Source organism: Mixophyes fleayi, chromosome 4, assembly GCF_038048845.1.
Source record: "Mixophyes fleayi isolate aMixFle1 chromosome 4, aMixFle1.hap1, whole genome shotgun sequence".
NCBI lineage: Eukaryota > Metazoa > Chordata > Amphibia > Anura > Limnodynastidae > Mixophyes > Mixophyes fleayi.
Window position 1 is genome coordinate 124,873,096 of NC_134405.1, and position 19,161 is coordinate 124,892,256.

The window sequence follows — 19,161 nt, forward strand, 5'->3', positions numbered from 1 at the left end:
TCAGACCTTTAAACCGTAGCTTTGTAAAGCGCAGTTCTTTGTCATGGTCTCTGAGCATGTAATGGAAATCTTCCCAAGTCAGCTCCATCTTATTTTGGAATCCTGCATCTTTAAACATCACTTCTATCACTTGCTCTGCTTGGTCTTTAGAAAGGCAGTTGTTAGAGATTTCAATGAAAGATCTAAAATAGAAATAATTATAAGACACAAACCTGCATAATATAATTTTTGCTTTATATCCTAATTTATTTTTCAAGTGGGCTCAGGTTTGTAAGTGGACCGGTGTTCCTTCCGCACAACATACCTTATTTATTGTTATAAGTAAATAACCTTTTTTTTATGTATTTATAACATTTTTTTTACAATATAAACATTATTCTTGACCTGTAGATTAGGCTCTTTCCATGTTTACATTTATCATCATCATCATCATTTATTTATATAGCACCAACATATTCCATAGTGCTTTACAAGTGGGTATACAGTTATACCTTATACATAAAATTACAGCATTTCCTATTATATAATAATATTCAGACTTTAAAAAGGACCATCATATTTGTTTAAATCATACTTCCAATTGATAAAACAATGATTTACAAATTAATTTAACGTACATTTTTTGGGAGGGGTTTCATTTTCTTACCCAGAATTCACAATTTGCACCCTTTATAAGCTTGTTGGTGTAAACTGTTTTGCCTAAGATTTGTACTAAAAACAATTTAAAGAGCATTCCGAGTTAGCTGTGGGAATGCTGCTTGTTTGCTAATCCAAAGTGGCACCTGAAAAGAAGTGTGAGCACAAGTAACAATAGAAAGCCTGTGTTTGGGGCTTTGTATTGGTCTATGCAGCCACACCCATCTTTCAGCCGGGGCTATGAGGCAAACAACAACTCCAGTGAGGGCAGCGAGAGCTCGGGTAGTTTTTCAGCCTACCTGGGATTGCCTGTAGATATTGTATTGTTTAAAATGTACATGAATGCTACTTAAATTAATTTGTAATAAGTGAACCAAAAGATGCTTACTTTAGCATTTTAAAAAACTCATCCTTCGAAAGAAAACCATTGCCATCAATATCATACATAGTAAACATCAATTTTGATTTCTCTTCAGGTGACCCTGCAATCAGTTAATGGAAATGGAAGATATAAATGGATAATATAATAAGAGACAATATAGAAGCAAAAGTACATGATATATATGAATATAACACTAACCTAGAGAGCTGACTGGGCGTTTCACCGGTGTTTTAAATGTAAACACTCAAAAATTATTTATTTAATTAAAACCACTAGGATTGGAGCTATAATTTATATGAATATCTCTGCATATTTGAAGTAGGACTTCTCCCTGAAATTACCATCTGAAATCTCAATAACCCACAGATGCTGCCATTTATCAGATAGGTACCACCTTCTGCAGCAAAAACAGTGCAGCAATCAGTTGGGTATAGATCTAGGAATATTTTTGAGTGGGAAGAAAGGGAAGTTTCATTTTTAACACTTTCCATTTTAAAAGCATCTGCGAATGAACATTTATAACACGTTTCTTGAATATATCTTGTAGGGGGTGAGCAATAAACATGGATGAGGAGATGATAAATAGGCTCTCCTCTCTCCAATCTGATGTTAACAAGGCAAGATGAAATTAGCTACAATTACCCACAGATGCTGATACTGTAAGTGTCAGTAGCATAGATGACACTAGATCTGTCGCCTTCATGAGTGATACTGAGGCAAATCTAGTGAAAATACATCACTAGTAGTTGGAACACTTTTGTGTGCCACAAATCGTTAAATGTTAGCACTCTTACAGAAGACTTCTCCCTTCTTCCCCAGTCCTAATTCCTTATTCCTATTTTCTGCCAATTGCAGTTAAAGTATTATTATTATTATTATTATTATTATTATTATTATTATTATTATTATCTTATATTAATATTTATAAAGTACTGACATATCAGAACCACTGTACATTAAGGGGACCATGAAACAAACAACATACAACGATATGAAAGAGAAGGTAAAGATGGACATGCCCAAATGAGCTTAACTCTAAAAGGTATGGGGAACACTTGATACATAAATTAGAGGATTAAAAAAAAAATCATGAAGCACTGAAGGAAAAGATCTGATTTGAAATGACTTCTGATTGAGGGGTTCAACGTAGATATGCGGACTGTGTAATGGGTGGTGCAATGGGATCTGCATGATGTAGGGATCAATCAGTAAAATGGCAATGGTTAATGCCACAAGGCAACATGAAACTAGAACCAGCCATTGGGTCAATATTCAAGCCTAATATTCTGCCTCCGGCCACTTTGATATGTACCATATATCTTACAGTATAATTGTTCCGTCATTGCATTCATGTGATTACTTTTTCTACAGCTGGATTAGGATTTAAATATTATACTACATAACATTAAATAAAATTGATCAATTGATTTGTGATACAGGACTGTCCAAAACCATATATTTTTCTTTTATATTGGTTTGTTCAGTCATCTCTAATGTCAAATATGTACAGTTACAAGCTATTGTCAGTGACATAGACTAACCTTTCATTAAAATCAATAGTATGTTTAGGAACTCCCTGAAAGAAAGATATCCATTCCCATCTTGATCAGCAAGAGAGAACATCGACTCCACAAACATGGAATGAGGTTTAAGTCCTAGAGATTCTGCAAATTCTGTCCTGCTCAGTTCACATTTAAGAGCCTCTCTGACCTTCAAGGAGGTTCCTGCGGTGAAACTTTCAATGCCTGACTGATCAATGTTAAGAACCTGCAAAAAGGGTATATGTGCTTTAAGGTATACATAGACAGGATTTCAATGTTTGAAATAGCATAACAATGATAATTTACTATGTTTAGCTCCATTAGATCTGCAAACAAATTAGATTGTAAGTCCAGATAAGGAAGCTCTCAAAGCTTTTGACGCAGTTAATGTTCCTATATTGATGTAAATGTATGTTTGTTTTTAAATTATGACTTTATTATTATTATTATTATTATTATTATTATTATTATTATGATTAACTTTAATAATATAATTATATTATTATTATGATTATAGGTTATTGATGTGGGCATTCAGTTGCTCACAGGGATAAGCTGTGCTATGTGCATTTTTATTATCCTTTGCATATGCTAATGCTGTGTTGAAATATGTGTACCTAAATTGACAAATGTGCTATGGTTTTCCTATTTTAGTAAACTTGGGGACCAACGGGGCAAAATTGTGCACATGTTCTTGCTAATAGTCGACTGATTTAGAGGTGTTGCAAAATAACAAAGATTTTTCTATTGCTGTTTTTGCAGGCTACATTACAAATATCAGAAAAGCAATTAAGTAAAAACAACATAAACACATCAAATAAATAACACCGGCTTCAGTGTCTAACTTCCTCATGTACTTTAATATTAAGTGTAGTTAAGAGCAATGTAACTTACATATGAATTAAAGTCTCATTACTTGATAAGTGGAGGGAAAATCAGGCATAGCTAAGCATTTAAACATGACATTACCTTATACATGACATTGCACAGGAATAGCATGTGCATACATCTTAGACCATGTTAATAAAATATCTTAACAAAAGTTTCAGACCTTCCAATATGGTCCATCTAATCCTGTAGAAATTGCTTACGAGAGCTTCCAGGTTATTTTACTATTGCAGTTACCCATTGTTTGATTCATTGCAAAGATGTTTTTATAATGAATTAAGTAATTTAGCCCATGTTACTGCACTTGTAATATTAACAGTACTATCAATAAAAAGTTGAATCATGTTGTATGGTCAGTTGTGTATTCAGTCTTTATTATTATTATTATTATTATTATTATTCTTTATTTGTTAGGCGCCACATTATTTTAGCGCCGTACCAGTAGACTATACAGGGTGAACAATAAACAAATAATAAAAAGACTTCAGAAACTCCAAGTATGGCTATTGCAGTAAAGATGGAGCAGAAGAACAGGAATAGAGACAGGAGGGAAGAGGGCCCTGCTCATAAAGCTTACATCCTAAGGGAAGGTAAACAGACATCAGGCACAGAAGATAGTCAGTTATGGGGATATAGCATGGTAGGCTTTAAGGAACATGTGAGTTTTAAGTGCCCGTTTGAAGGAGCACAGGTTAGGGGACAGACGGATGGTGCGAGGGAGGTCGTTCCAGTGAAGGGGATCAGCACAGGAGAAATCTTGGATTCTGGAGTGGGATAAGGGGATAAGAGTGGAGGAGAGGCGACGGTCATTGACCGAGCGCAGGGAGTGGGCAGGAGTGTGAATGGAGAGGAGGTTAGAGATATAGGGGGCAGTAGAGTGGGAGAGAGCCTTGTAGGTGATGGTGATGCGTTTGAAAAATATTCTGAAGGGGAAGGGGAGCCAGTGTAAGGCAAGGTAGAGTGGGGAGGCAGTGAGGGGGGGGGGTAAAAGGAAGATGAGTCTTGCAGCCGCATTGAGTATAGAACAAAGGGGGGCGAGACGGGAGTGGGGGAGGCCTGTAAGGAGAAGGTTGCAGTAATCAAGATGGGAGATGGTGAGTGTATGGATGATAGTTTTGGTGGCATCCTGAGAGAGGAAGGGCCAGATGCAGGTAATGTTAGTTGGAAGCAACAGGCTTGGGCAAGGGATTGAATGTGGGGGGGCAAAGGAGAGAGAGGTGTCGAGGATGACGTCCAGGCAGCGGAGTTGAGTGACAGAGGAGATGGTGTTGAGAATCTAGAAGGAGGAAAGACAATGAGTTCAGCTTTAGAAATGTTAATTTTGAGAAAGCGTGAGGATATCCAAGAGGAGATGGCGGACAGATGCACGAGAGAGGAGGGTTTAGGAAAGATAAGGAGAAGAGATGTAGCGTTGAATGTCATCAGCATAAAGGTGATACGATACTGAATACCGAAAGAGGAGAAGAGAGCATCAAGGTAGGTAGTATAGAGCAAAAAGAGTAGAGGGCCAAGGACAGAGCCCTGAGGGATCCTACAGGGAGAGGGGAAGTGGTGGAGGAAGAACCAGACATGGATACAGCAAAGGAACGGTTGGCAAGATATGAGGTGAACCAGGCGAGGCCGAAAGAGAAGACTTAGCGACAGGAGGAGGTGGTCCACAGTGTCAAAGGCCGCGGAGAGGTCATGGAGGATGAGTAGGGAGAAGTGACCCCTGGATTTAGCTGATAGAAGATCATTAGTAACATTAGACATACTGAATGGTTCAAAATACAATTAGAAAAAAGTATTATATCAAAGATATAGGAAAGGATCAAGTAAAATTACTGTTTTCTTTTTTAAGGAATTGTAATAACCTAATGATATTATATTTTGAATCAACAAAATAGCTGTAGCATAATTTTATAATATTGTTATTGTTAATATTATACAATAATGTATTGCCTTTGTACTAGTAGTATTATACTTTATGGGTTGCCAGATGTTTGTCTAATGAATATTTTATTCAAGAGCAAATACAAGCCTGACAAAGCTGACAAGAGAAACAAATTTGGGGTATTTTGTATAGTACTATATATTTTTAGCTTTTTGCATTCCAATTATATTTGACACTATAGTGTCTTTAATCTATATGGGTAATGTACCCCTTATGGTGGAATATAAAAATCTTACAAGTCCATTAACATACATAATATGGAGGTTGCAGGTCAAGTACTTTTTTACAAGTTACTGAATGTTAAAGTGACTTCTTATGTATCACAATAGTAGGTGTGATTTTTTAAAAAAACATAAGCAGAAGCTTTTGGAAAAGACATTAAGGGCTAGATTTACTAAATTGCGGGTTTGAAAAAGGGGATATGTTGCCAATAGCAACCAATCAGATTCTAGCTGTCATTTTGTAGAAAGTGCTAAATAAATGAAAGCTAGAATCTGACTGGTTGCTATAGCCAAAATCCCCACTTTTTCAAACCCGTAGTTTAGTAAATATACCCCTAAATGTGTGTTTTTATGTTTAGATTTTTTATTATTTTTATATTATTATCTTCATTTTTAATGAGATAAAGGAAAACTGGCTGCTGCATGATGGAGAAACAGGTGCAGGTTGTATTGTAACAAGAGTAAACTGGAGTAATACAGAAATGAAGCAGACAAGAGGTAAGCATTGTGTAGACCAATAGAGGTTGATAAAGATAAACATATGAATCATATATTCACCCCACTTGTGTGTTATAAATGTGTTCTACAGTATATTTTATTTTTTCTAAATACATAAATCAAACACGTTATTTCAATAGGATCTAACACGTTGCTTGCTAAGATTATCAAGGAGCAGCAATATTAGGTACATCATTTTTAACACATTTTAAATGTTTTCAAACATTGAAAACATTTTAAGAATCTAAATAGAGTTATGCGAGGTATGAACAAAAAAAGGCCAAGATCAAAATCAAAACAATATTACCTCTGCTCTGAGCAATATATATAAGTGAATTCCATTGGGCATACATTACATAATTTAGGTTGATCTTAAAAGCTAGCCAGGAATTCATTTAAAAGAACTGTCACAACTCTGGCCAAGTCCAGCAAGTACTGCCCTAAGAGACAATTCATGGCCAAGGAGTTCAAAGCAGCAACTACCGAGAAACATTCTTAACAAAGGATATCAATCTTGGCTGAAACTTCTGGACACTGTGGCTATAAAAGAGGACATTTAGCATGCTAAACTCTCCTCTGGTATTACAGTTCTCTACTTCATTGCTCTCACTCTCTTTTAGTTTCATGCTATAATTGTGTTTGCTAGCTTGTATTATTATGCATTATTCATTGAAAGCCATTTTACTTTGCATGTATCAGCTGTGGCTAATATGACTTCTGCACTCGTTTGTTATAATTGTTATTTAGGGTACAATAAACTGCATATTATGAAAAAAATAAGGTATGGCAAAAATAAATAATAAATAAATAAAAATATATTAGTTGAAGAGCAAAGTATCAGCTTCTGAAATGGAGAGTCATACTCTTAAAACACAAGCAAATCTAATATAGTAGGGAACTACTCCCATCACACATGTTTGCACCCCCTACAGATGCCATCATTTTGGCCAGCACACTCATGCAGATTTCCATAACATAGGAAAAATAGGTGAATGATACCACAAAAGAGGATTTGGTTTCCAGCACTTTGGTACTGTAGTAAATGAGCCTTGCTATCTGATATAAACTATAGAAGGTTCTGACCAGCTCCCTGTAATATCTCATTCATGGTGTGCCTACAATATGGTTCCCTGTTCAGCAAGGGTTTTGTAGAGATTAGTTAAAGGATTCAGCATATTTACATTTTCTATGAATTTCAGTGTTTTGTGGCCAGTGGATCAGTTTACATAGGTTATATTAAAGAAAAGTTTTACATTGCAGAATATAGTTGTCATTTAAAAATTAGTTTTTCAAACCAAACAAAATTGTGAAAAAAATATACAAATTTGAACAAATGTGCCTTAAAAGCAACCTTTCGTCTTCTCAAACATCTTCAATTTTAGCAAGTCACACTCATAAGTATTTGTATTTTTGTATGTAACTAATAGATGTCTTCAGTGGTCGAAGTGGAAATTTAGAAGTGGCGGTATGGAATATGTAAGTAAAATGGAATTAGATAGTTTTACAATCCAAGCAGTAGGAGAAGTGGCAGTATGGCATACCCCCATTTATCGGACCCCTTCGACCACTGGATGTCTCCCATAAATCTTCTTGAACTTTAAGTTTAACTTTAGAGTTTCAAACAGGATGTACAATGAGCATTTCAGAGTGGTCACTATGCGTGACTAGCTTATCATTTGCATTGCATATGGTGCTGTATGAATAGGTGAATGTAACACGATAAATGTGCCTGTTTCATGTGTAAACATAAAGAAGAATGATAATGTAACATAGATTTTTTATGCACTGTCACAGAGTTCGCAAATAGCAAATGGATCTAAAAGTGCCGTAATGCCAGTTTTATCTATGATATTGATTTTGAGCCCAATATGGTTGCACAGTTTTAAGATTTTTTTATGTTCATTTCTACTAAAAGCATAATGTATAATATGTGTTACTTAGTTGTCAAGGATAATTATAATTCATTTGTACATTACTTGAGCAAAGGAATATCTGAAGAAGGTTTCCAGTATCTGACTTCTCTGTTTTTTAGTAACAGCTTGATTAAGCAGGGTGTGTTCATCCATTTTGCTTTCGCTAACAGGAAATCCATTTTCTTGTAGATGATTGATAAAACTTGTACATTCTTCCTCGCTATCGAAGTACAGCACCTAGGAAAAAATTGATAAGTACAATATTCATTTTAGCAGTCACAACTATTAGCTGTATCAAGTTGTTATTAACATTGCTTATACAAAACCATCATCATCATCATTATTTATTTATAAGGTACCACAGATTCCATAACACCAGACAGTGAACTTACAGATTCGACAAACATGAGTACAAGAACTATAATGACAGATACAGATAATAACAGTGACATGAAAAATAAGCATAATAATGCATCAATGGGTGATCTAGCAATAATAGCATGAAAATGTTAGGAACCTCTCTAGCCGGTACAGCACAACCCGGAGTCTGCTCTGCCAGTCAGGTGTTCACTGGAGCCCCTAGTGGTGGGGACAGACTTGGCCGCAGACTAGCAGAGGGTCGTGAAGTGCGTACCGACTAGGGAGAACCCAGGAAAGCGGAGTGAAGTCCAGGCAAGGGTCGAGGGCCGGTAGCAGACAGGGAATCCAATACACAAGCCGAGGTCAAGGGTCACGAGCAAACAGGAAAGTTGGTAAACACGCCAGAGGTCGGGGTCACAAGAAACACAGGCAGGGTTCAAATCCAGGCAAGGGGTCATACACGGGCAATCCAACACAATATCCAAAGGACAGGAGCAAGGAGCAGAGCAGGTCAGCAGACTGGTAACAGAAGCTATAACCGGCAGTGAGGCTGCAGCCCTCACTGCCTTACATGCAGACATAGACCAATCAGGGCTTGCCCCTGGGAAATATACACCTGCAGGCTAACTGCCTGCTATACTAATAGGCCAATCAGCGCTTATCCCTGAGGTGTACCGTTGCAGGCTAATGCCTGTATTTCAGTACCAGCTGAAACTAATTGCTGGTCTCACGAATGCGCGTGCGCGCCCGGCTTCCTATACTGCCGGGGCGCCGCGCTGCAGAAGCGTCCGACCATTGCCTTGGCAAGGGTCGGGAGTTGGGGGGAAGTGACGTCCCGGTCGTCATGGTGACGGCCAGGACACCGGGGAGCATAGGAAGCACCCGGCTTCCTATACTGCCAGGGCGCGGGGCGCTGTGAGTACCGCCGCGGCTCGTGACAGTACCCCCCCCCTTGAGGAGTGGTTAAGGAACCCCGACACCCAGGTTTCGTAGGAAATTTCTTCAAGAACTCCTTCAGATGTCTTGTAGCATGAAGTTGTCTTCGCGGAACCCAGGAGCACTCTTCCAAACCACGATTCCTCCACTGTACTAGGAAGTGCACCTGACCCTGCAACTTCTTAGAATCAAGAATCTTCTGAATTATACATTTTTGATGTTTGTTCCGATTCAGTACACGTGAACTTGGAAGGTGGGATTGGTTTGGGTATAGGACAGGTTTAAGCAAGGTGCAATGGAATCTGTTGGGGATCCTTAATGAACTTGGAATTCTCAATCTAAAAGCCACGGCATTAATCTGTTTAACAATAAGGAAGGGACCGATGAATTTAGGCCCCAGTTTCCTGCAAGGCTGTCTGAGCCTACTAGTGCGTGTGGACAGCCACATTTTCTGGCCCACTTTGAGGGAGCAAGTGGTACGGTGATGGTCCGAATTTTTTTTTAGCAAAAAATGAGTCTCAATGATAACTGCACTTTTCTCCAGATGAGCTTGAGATCCTTGGCTGTGGAACGAATTTCCGGAATACCAGCAGGCTTGAGAGAATAGAAGGAATTGGATGTGGGATGAAAACCAAAATTGCAGTAGAATGGAGATGTTTGCGTAGATGAATTACATGAATTATTGTAGGCAAACTCTGCCCAGGGTAACAAGGAGGACCAGTTGTCGTGAAATTATGAAGTGTAACAACGTAGGAACTGCTCTAATGACTGGTTAACCCTTTCAGTTTGCCCATTAAACTGAGATGGGTAAGCAGATGAAATACTAATTTTGATGCCAAGAAGGGTACAGAAAGATTTCCAGAATTGTGCTATGAACTGGGAACCACGATCAGAAACAATGTCAATAGGAAATCCATGGAGACGGAATATATGCTGGATGAACAGGATAGCCAAATTTCGAGCACTAGGGAGCCTGGTTAATGGTATGAAGTGTGACATCTTGCTGAATCGGTCTACCACAACCCATATGGTGTTGTGTCCTGCAGAGAGTGGCAGATCGACTATAAAGTCCATGGACAAGTGAGTCCAGGGATTTGCAGGGATGGGCAATGGAACCAACTGGCCTGTAGGACGATTCCTGGGGACTTTATTCCTGGCACAAATCTCACAAGAGAGGACATAGCTCTTGACGTCAGCGGACAATGACGGCCACCAGACAGTACGGGAGAGGATTTTCAATGTTTTCTGAATACCAGGATGTCCAGCAGTCTTACTATTATGTGTTCCTGCAAGAACTGCCTTCCTTAAATGAACAGGAACAAATAAACATCCTTCTGGAGTATTATCAGGAGCTAGTCTTTGAAACCTCTGAAGTGTGGTGCTCAAGACTTGGGTTAGTCCAGCATGAATTACGGAAGAAGGAATGATGGGCTCTGGAATAGTAACTGGAACGTGATGTGCCAAGAAGCTTCTAGATAGGGCATCTGCCAGGACATTTTTAGAACCTGGTCGGTAGGTAATCACAAAATTGAAGCAAGTGAAAAACAACGACCAGCGGGCCTGTCTGGGATTCAGACGTTTGTCCGTCTGTATGTATTGTAAATTTTTATGGTCCGTGATAACAGAGATTTGATGTATTGCACCCTCCAGCCAATGTCGCCACTCCTCAGAGGCCCATTTAATTGCCAGTAGTTCCCTATTGCCCACATTGTAGTTGGCTTCGGCTGAAGAGAACTTACACGAGAAGTAGGCACATGGGTGCAGATGGTGAGTATGGGACTCGTTCTGAGACAATATAGCACCAGCACCGACATCAGAGGCGTCGACCTCAAGAACAAATGTTTTTTTAGTATCCGGGTGTCTAAGGACCTGAGCGGATACAAAGGCCTTTTTCAAGCTTTCAAATGCAGCTATTGCTTGAGGCAACCAATTAGTGGAATCCATTCCTTTGCGGGTCAGGGCGACAATAGGAGCCACAATATCAGCAAAGCCACGAATGAATCTTCTATAATAATTGGCCAAGCCCAGGAACCTCTGCACCGCTTTGAGATTATTTGGTTGCACCCAATCCAGGATAGCTTGGACCTTGGTTGGATCCATGGAGAACCCTTCCGAAGAAATTACGTAACCTAAGAAGGATACCTTCTGCACCTCAAACTCGCACTTTTCTAATTTGGCGTAAAGGTGGTGTTCTCGCAATTTCTGTAGGACCTGTTTGACGTGACCCCGAAGTATAGTTAATGACTTGGAATAGATGAAAATGTCGTCTAAATAGACAACCACGAAACAATCAAGGAACTCCCGTAGCACTTCATTAATCAGATCTTGAAACACTGCAGGCGCGTTGCTAAGACCAAACGGCATGACCAGATACTCGTAGTGCCCAGAATGCGTATTGAATGCCGTCTTCCATTCATCTCCTTCTCTGATATGGATGAGGTTATATGCACCAGGAAGATCGATTTTGGTGAAAACTGTAGCACCTCTTAATTGATCGAATAATACGGAGATGAGAGGTAGGGGATAGGTGTTCTTGACTATGATAAAATTTAATCCTCTGTAGTCAATACAGGGTCTTAGTCCTCCGTCTTTTTTGGAAACAAAAAAGCATCCAGCACCCACTGGAGATTTAGATGGCCTAATAAAGCCTTTCTCCAAATTCTCGTCAATATATTCCTGCATTGATTTGGTCTCTGGACCAGAGAGAGAGTACAAGCGTCCCTTGGGCAAGTTGGAACCAGGAATAAGCTCGATAGCACAGTCAAAGTCTCGATGAGGTGGTCAAGTGTCAGCAGCCTTTTTGGAGAACACATCCAAGAACTCATGATATTGTGAGGGAAGTTGCTCCGGAATAGACTGGATCACACGCAGAGGCAGAGTCAAGCAAGACTGTGTACAATAAGAGCTCCACTGGACAATTTCTCCTTTTACCCAATCCACGACAGGGTTATGACGGGAAAGCCACGGATGGCCCAGGATCAGCGGGACTGGCGGACAGTCGATAAGGAAGAGGGTTTTTGCCTCGGAATGAAGAGCTCCTAAGTTCAGTTGTAGTGATGGAGTCTCCCAAACAATTTTACCTCCAGGCAAAGGACTCCCATCTAGGCCACAAACTGTAACTGCGGAATGAAGCTTCACCATAAGAATCCCAGCAGAACGGGAAAACCCGATGTCAAGGAAGTTGCCTGCAGCTCCACTATCAATGAAGGCCGACAGGGCCACAGAACTGGCACCGAAAGTGACTTGTGCGGGAATCAGGATAGCATTCTTTTGGGAAACAATTTGGAAGCCTAAGTGGACCTTTCCCAGACATGCTCCTTTTTCAGATTTGTATGGACAAGAGCGGGAGAAGTGGCCTTTATTACCACAATAAAGACAAAGGCCTTGTGACCGTCTCTTGTCTCTTTCCTCAGGAGGAAGGCGAAACGCCCCTGACTGCGTAGGCTTCTCAACATCCGTGGAAGCTGGAATAAATGCAGACGAAAAAGAAGATGACTCTTTCTCTGTCCTCCTTTCCTTGATACTCCTGTCAATTTTAATAGCGAGCTGCATAAGACTCTCCAACGAGGAGGGGGAAGGATACTGCACAAGTGAATCCTTTATCTCCTCTGACAGTCCTAGGCGAAACTGGCAGCGTAATGCTGGGTCATTCCATTCACTGTCAGACGACCATCTGTGGAATTCAGCGCAGTATTCTTCTGCCAGACGCTGGCCTTGCTTTAAGGCCCGTAGATGAGCCTCAGCAGAGGCAACTCGATTTTGATCATCGCAGAGGAGACCTAACGCGTTGAAGAAAGCTTCCAACGATTGCATGATAGGACTCGACTGTGGTAGGGGGAAAGCCCAGGACTGGGGGTCACCCTGCAGGAGGGAGATGACAATTCCAACTCTCTGCTGTTCTGAACCAGAAGACCGAGGTTTCAGCTGAAAATAGAGTTTGCAGCTTTCTTTAAAATTCCGGAACAGGGCTCTATTTCCGGAGAACCGGTCCGGCAAATTTAACTTGGGTTCATCAACAGAACCGGGAATGGGCAGTGTAGTCCGGGAGTCCTCCTCATGAGAGGACAACCGCTGGGACAATCCCCGGACCATTTGGTACAGGGTCTCAACATGACCCGCTAGGGCTTGGAAAGGATACGATTTGGTTACGCTTTCTTCCATCCTCACTTCGTCTCCGTAACATCTGTTTTTGGGCCGGCTCAAATGTTAGGAACCCCTCTAGCCGGTACAGCACAACCCGGAGTCTGCTCTGCCAGTCAGGTGTTCACTGGAGCCACTAGTGGTGGGGACAGACTTGGCCGCAGACTAGCAGAGGGTCGTGAAGTCCGTACCGACTAGGGAGAACACAGGAAAGTGGAGTGAAGTCCAGGCAAGGGTCGAGGGCTGGTAGCAGACAGGGAATCCAAAACACAAGCTGAGGTCAAGGGTCATGAGCAAACAGGAAGGTCGGTAAACACGCCAAAGGTCGGGGTCACAAGAAACACAGGCAGGGTCCAAATCCAGGCAAGGGGTCATACACGGGCAATCCAACACAATATCCAAAGGACAGGAGCAAGGAGCAGAGCAGGTCAGCAGACTGGTAACAGAAGCTATAACCGGCAGTGAGGTTGCAGACCTCACTGCCTTAAATACAGACATAGACCAATCAGGGCTTGCCCCTGGGAAATACACAACTGCAGGCTAACTGCCTGCTATACTAACAGGCCAATCGGGGCTTATCCCTGAGGTGTACCGTTGCAGGCTAATGCCTGTAATTCAGTACCAGCTAAAACTAATTGCTGGTCTCAATTGCGCGCCCGGCTTCCAATACTGCCGGGGCGAGGGGCGCTGTGAGTACCGCTGCGGCTCGTGACAGTACCCCCCCCCCTTGAGGAGGGGTTAAGGAACCCCGAAACCCAGGTTTCGTAGGAAATTTTTTGAAGAACTCCTTCAGATGTCTTGTAGCATGAAGTTGTCTTCGTGGAACCCAGGAGCGCTCTTCCAAACCACTATTCCTCCACTGTACTAGGAAGTGCACCTGACCCTGCACCTTCTTAGAATCAAGAATCTTCTGAATTATAAATTTTTGATGTTTGTTCCGATTCAGTACACGTGAACTTGGAAGGTGGGATTGGTTTGGGTATAGCACAGGTTTAAGCAGGGTGCAATGGAATGTGTTGGGCATCCTTAATGAACTAGGAATTCTCAATCTAAAAGCCACGGCATTAATCTGTTTAACAATAAGGAAGGGACCGATGAATTTAAGCCCCAGTGTCCTGCAAGGCTCTCTGAGCCTAATAATGCGTGTGGACAACCCGGCTTCCTATACTGCTGGGGCGCCGTGCTGCAGAAGCGTCCGACCGTTGTCTTGGCAACGGTCGGGAGTTGGGGGGAAGTGACGTCCCGGTCATCATGGTGATGGCCTGGACGCCGGGGAGCATACGAAGCGAGCCGCGGCGGCTGTGAGTAACGCCGCGGCTCGTGACAGAAATAGCAGAGCTTTCAGCTTAAGACACGACTACAAGGTTGCACTGGGGAGGCAGACGTGAAACATAAGGAGGAGAGGACCCTGACTGTGACAGCTTTTATTCTAGAGGAAACAATTTGATCTATGAACCAATATTTAGTCTTGCCCTGACTGTTTGATATACATTAAGGGATTAGTTACACACTATCTATATTCACTCATAAGTTTATTTTTTAAAATATTTCAAAGAACTACTTACATATGCCTTATTTTCAGAATAACCCCCCCCCCACCCCCTTCCTCCAATTAGCTAAACGGAGTTTAGTTTTCGGGGATCCTGTCTTGTTGACAAGGCTTTAGAAATAAAGGCTAACAATAATAAACATAATATGTAATAGTAATATTGGATGCCATTTGTCTTCAGAACTCCTAGGAGAGGCCCAATATTACTGTGCTGGTTCATGGTCTGTCATCCATGAAGTATCTTTAAAGTGTGGTAATAAATTCCAGCTGGGAAAAGATGAAGTGTTCAGGGTCCACCATCTCCAGAAGGTTGCATACTCCGGTACAGGTCATCTAACTGTCTCTATGATATATTATGCTTGTTCCTCCATTGCTTTGTGGAGGGAGGCCACTTTTCCTTCCAAGTAGGCACGCACCTGATCTGCCTAAGTCATTATATCTGCAACTCTTCCAATTTTTTTACACAAAGCTGTAATGTATGCTCTGTGTGTATTCTCACTTGTTTAATGATTTTTTTAAAAATTAAGAAACAGATGTATGTCTTAAAGTCTTTATCACCACGGTTGTCTGGGAAGTGGTAAGAGGCAGATAGGAAGCCCGAACCATTGCTCCAAATCATGCTTTAGGAGGTTTGTTTGCCTCATGGTTCTTCTCTTTGCTAGCATTGGCCATGAAATAAATCAGGGAATCCAGTAATATGCTTGAGAAGTTAGCTGACACAAGGAATTCAGCCCACTAAAATCCCCATAGCTCCATGATAAGCCTCCAAACCTTCACACATTTAAGATTTTGAAAGCTAATATTCTAGAATGTTGCACACAACATATAGTATATACCCAATTAATGTAATCCACAGATAGGAAAACAAGTATATCTCACTATCAAGGTTTAAGCAGAGAGCAACAAGTTACTTTATATTAAATTATCTAGTGTTCAATATTGTGTAATGCAAAATAAAATATCACTGTTGCATTTCGCAACACCTCTTACCATATCATATTCCTTGGGCACCTTGAACAGCAATGTTCTGCAACCATGATTATTAGACTGAATTAGATTTAACATTCTATGGTCCTGAAGAGTGATGGTTCGAATAACTGTGCACCGACTGTCCAAAAGTTTGATCACTTGTTGTGGATGGATTTGCAATAGCACTATACGCATTGGCTCCTTTCGTCCTTGCCACTCGTGAGCTGAAACAATGTGATGTTGTGGTACTCAAATATACAGTAAGTTATTACATATCAGTTTCATAAAATATTACATGTCAAATACACAAACTTGGATATTCATTTTAAGAAGATGAAATGAGGTTTTGAATATATATTTATTGATTTTTTAACAAACTACTCAAGATACTAAAGGGAAGGAGCAAAACAGCAGAACAATATCAAAACTCTAGTTTCCCTCCACCTAGAAGAGAGCATAATATAGTGACTCGCTATATGTAAATACTGTATCAGCTTCAATGTTGGAATCATGCTTGCTCCCAGATGGCTTGCGCTGACATCACTGCTTTGTGAACATATAGGAATTATTAGAGGAAGGTGTCTGGCAGAGAGCATGTCTCCAACACTGAAACAAGCGTTTAGCATTTGTATGTAGCCTGTATCATTTAAGCTGGCACACAGCATCTGCATATAATGTGCACTGGTGTATTAGATGTAAAGAGGAAACCGGAAGATTTTTATACATAAATAATTATGAAGGCATTATGTTAAGCTTGCTTTTCCACAAACCTGACACTAATGCTGCTCGGTGGCAGAAACTTCATCTTCAAGTGAGAAGAATTCTATGCATCAAGGGTCAGTGAGTACAGCCTCCACACTGGGGTCAGCTTTGTTTACTAGCCAGGAGATTGATGTCTACACTGACCACTGGCCTGATTTACTCACTATCCCCCCCATTGGGGTGGACAATGTATATTAGTCATCAGATTTGGGGTCTGCATGGTATACAATGTACCAACAGGAGTATAGTGAAGCTCACAAAGTGGGGTCTATTAAAGTACAAATGTGAAAGTGGGACCCAGGCCCATAATTTACACAGTAGCCCATGTGCTTTTAGTTACACTATTCTTAACAGCTATACTGTACTGTACTCTTGTAAATGAGAAATTATCTCTTTTCAAAGAACATTTTCTTAACAGCTATAACTTTACTACTGCATAAAAACTTAGATAGACATAAATAGTAAAGAAACAGTAGCATAGAACGCTTTGAAGAACATTTCACATCTTATCACAATACACTATTGGTAATCATATCAGTAATGACAAACAGCTATTGCTTTCCACCTTTCACTATACAAATATTTATCAAGCAACAATATATACCAATATGATTTATTTATTTTTAAAAAACATCATTAAACTCATGCTGTAAAAGTTAATTTTAATATTTTTTATAACAATATATGCTGAGAGGAAAATATTTACCTGCAATTCCTTCAGCAGATAACACCTTTTTCATGCTGGATGCAGCCCGTGTACTCTGGATTTTTTTAAATTTCCTCTTGCGAGATTTTGCAACAGCCAAGGCAATAAAAAAACTAACTAAGAGAGAAAGGATAAAACAAACAGCATGTTAGATTCAGTAACCTAAATAGCTCGCTAAATGCCAAGATGCAATAGTTCTAATTCAAGTTTCTAATGAATGCTGATGTATAACAAGAGACCCTTTACATTTTAGGAACACAGTAAAATAATTAACAATAATTTTAATAGTGTTAGACATAAACAGCAAAAGCACCCAAAATAAATGGTACAATTACAGTATTTAAAATGATATCTGAATGCACAGCAAAACATTTGTAACAACCATTCAAACACAACTCTTTAATGAGGAGGATTAATTTTTGGAAAGTTCACAAAAAAGTAATGATAAATCTTGCCTTATAATCAGTACTCTGGTATTAGTGTATCATTCTGTGAATCTTATTTTGAGAGCATACATAAACAAGTATGTGTCTGTTCTACTTACAGTCTAAACAGGTAATAGTAGACATACATAGTGGAATAGGCAATATTAAAGTGCAGAACTGATTAGTCATTATGTACTAGGTGTATTGGTTGAAGTTTTGCTACATGTTGCAAGAATATAATTTTAGTCTGGTTTTGTTTATAGATAGACAGGACTCTTCTTTGGGTGCAGATACATCATGCAAGTGGTAGCCCTACAGTGTAATAAGTTAAATATGGTCACATTTGTTATTACACTTTTCTGATAGGAAATAGTGTAGAGGAAAGTATACAAACCTAATGGAAAAGAAAAAATAGTCACAATTACAATGCTGTAGCCAAACACACTGCCTTCAAAGTAGTCAACAACAGTTAGTGGAGCACAAGGAGCGAGCTTTGCAGATGATATTTGTTCTGGTTGAGGGCATGGATCACCTATGGGATAAAAAAAAGTCAGAATTAAAGTGACAAAGTGGACTACTATGTAATTGTACTACTCTTCTGACAGAATGCAGGCCCATTGAATGGAGGACCACCTCCATTCAATAGAAGCGAGGGAAATAATGTTAGAGTTATGTATTCTCTTTTATATAGATGTGCTTTTGACTCCACAATGTTTCTACACTGGTTTGACAGGAGCTTCACATTGCTATTCCTGCTGTTGTTAATTTTTGTATGCTCAGATTAGCTATATGTTGGAATAGCTTATTTTAATTAGCTCCAATTGGACATACATTAGTTAACTGAGCTGCTATAAGCTGTAGTGATGTCAACATTCTAATGTTCTGATTGGCTATATGTTTTTAATTTCCTATGAGTCCTTATGTGAATAGTTTTAAAAAATTAATATAAAATGCGCCCTGGTTTTAGTCAAATACACCTGAAAAAATTCTTTGCACAACCCCGGATAGAAAAATCATTTTTTTCAGTTCCTCAGTCTCATATTGTTGCACTTCATTGCTGAATGGAACCACTGACTGTATTTTATTTTTGTGAAGTTCAGCAAGACATTTTGGGCCTGATTCATGTTCGACCACAACCTGATCACAACTTGAGTATAGTTCTGACTATATTCAAATCCAAGCGATCTCAAGATACTTTCAATTTGAATCTGGGTGTAAGTACACTCTGCCTAAATGTTACTTGCCATATGTTAACAGACAGAACACAGTGCAGGATATGCACATGCATATGTGCAATATAAA

At 39.9% G+C, this 19,161-nt stretch overlaps 1 protein-coding gene across 1 annotated transcript in view; it reads right to left on the reverse strand.

Moving 5' to 3' along the window:
* LOC142151976 (dual oxidase 1-like) overlaps positions 1-19,161 on the reverse strand; it is a 114,029-nt gene that overhangs the window by 29,667 nt on the left and 65,201 nt on the right. The window contains exons 15-21 of the mRNA XM_075208132.1: positions 18,254-18,391; positions 17,435-17,551; positions 15,988-16,190; positions 8,076-8,249; positions 2,560-2,785; positions 1,025-1,118; positions 7-182 (exon numbers count right to left, since the gene is read on the reverse strand). Of these exons, the coding sequence (XP_075064233.1) occupies positions 7-182; positions 1,025-1,118; positions 2,560-2,785; positions 8,076-8,249; positions 15,988-16,190; positions 17,435-17,551; positions 18,254-18,391 (1,128 nt within the window). The remainder of the gene's footprint in view (positions 1-6; positions 183-1,024; positions 1,119-2,559; positions 2,786-8,075; positions 8,250-15,987; positions 16,191-17,434; positions 17,552-18,253; positions 18,392-19,161) is intronic.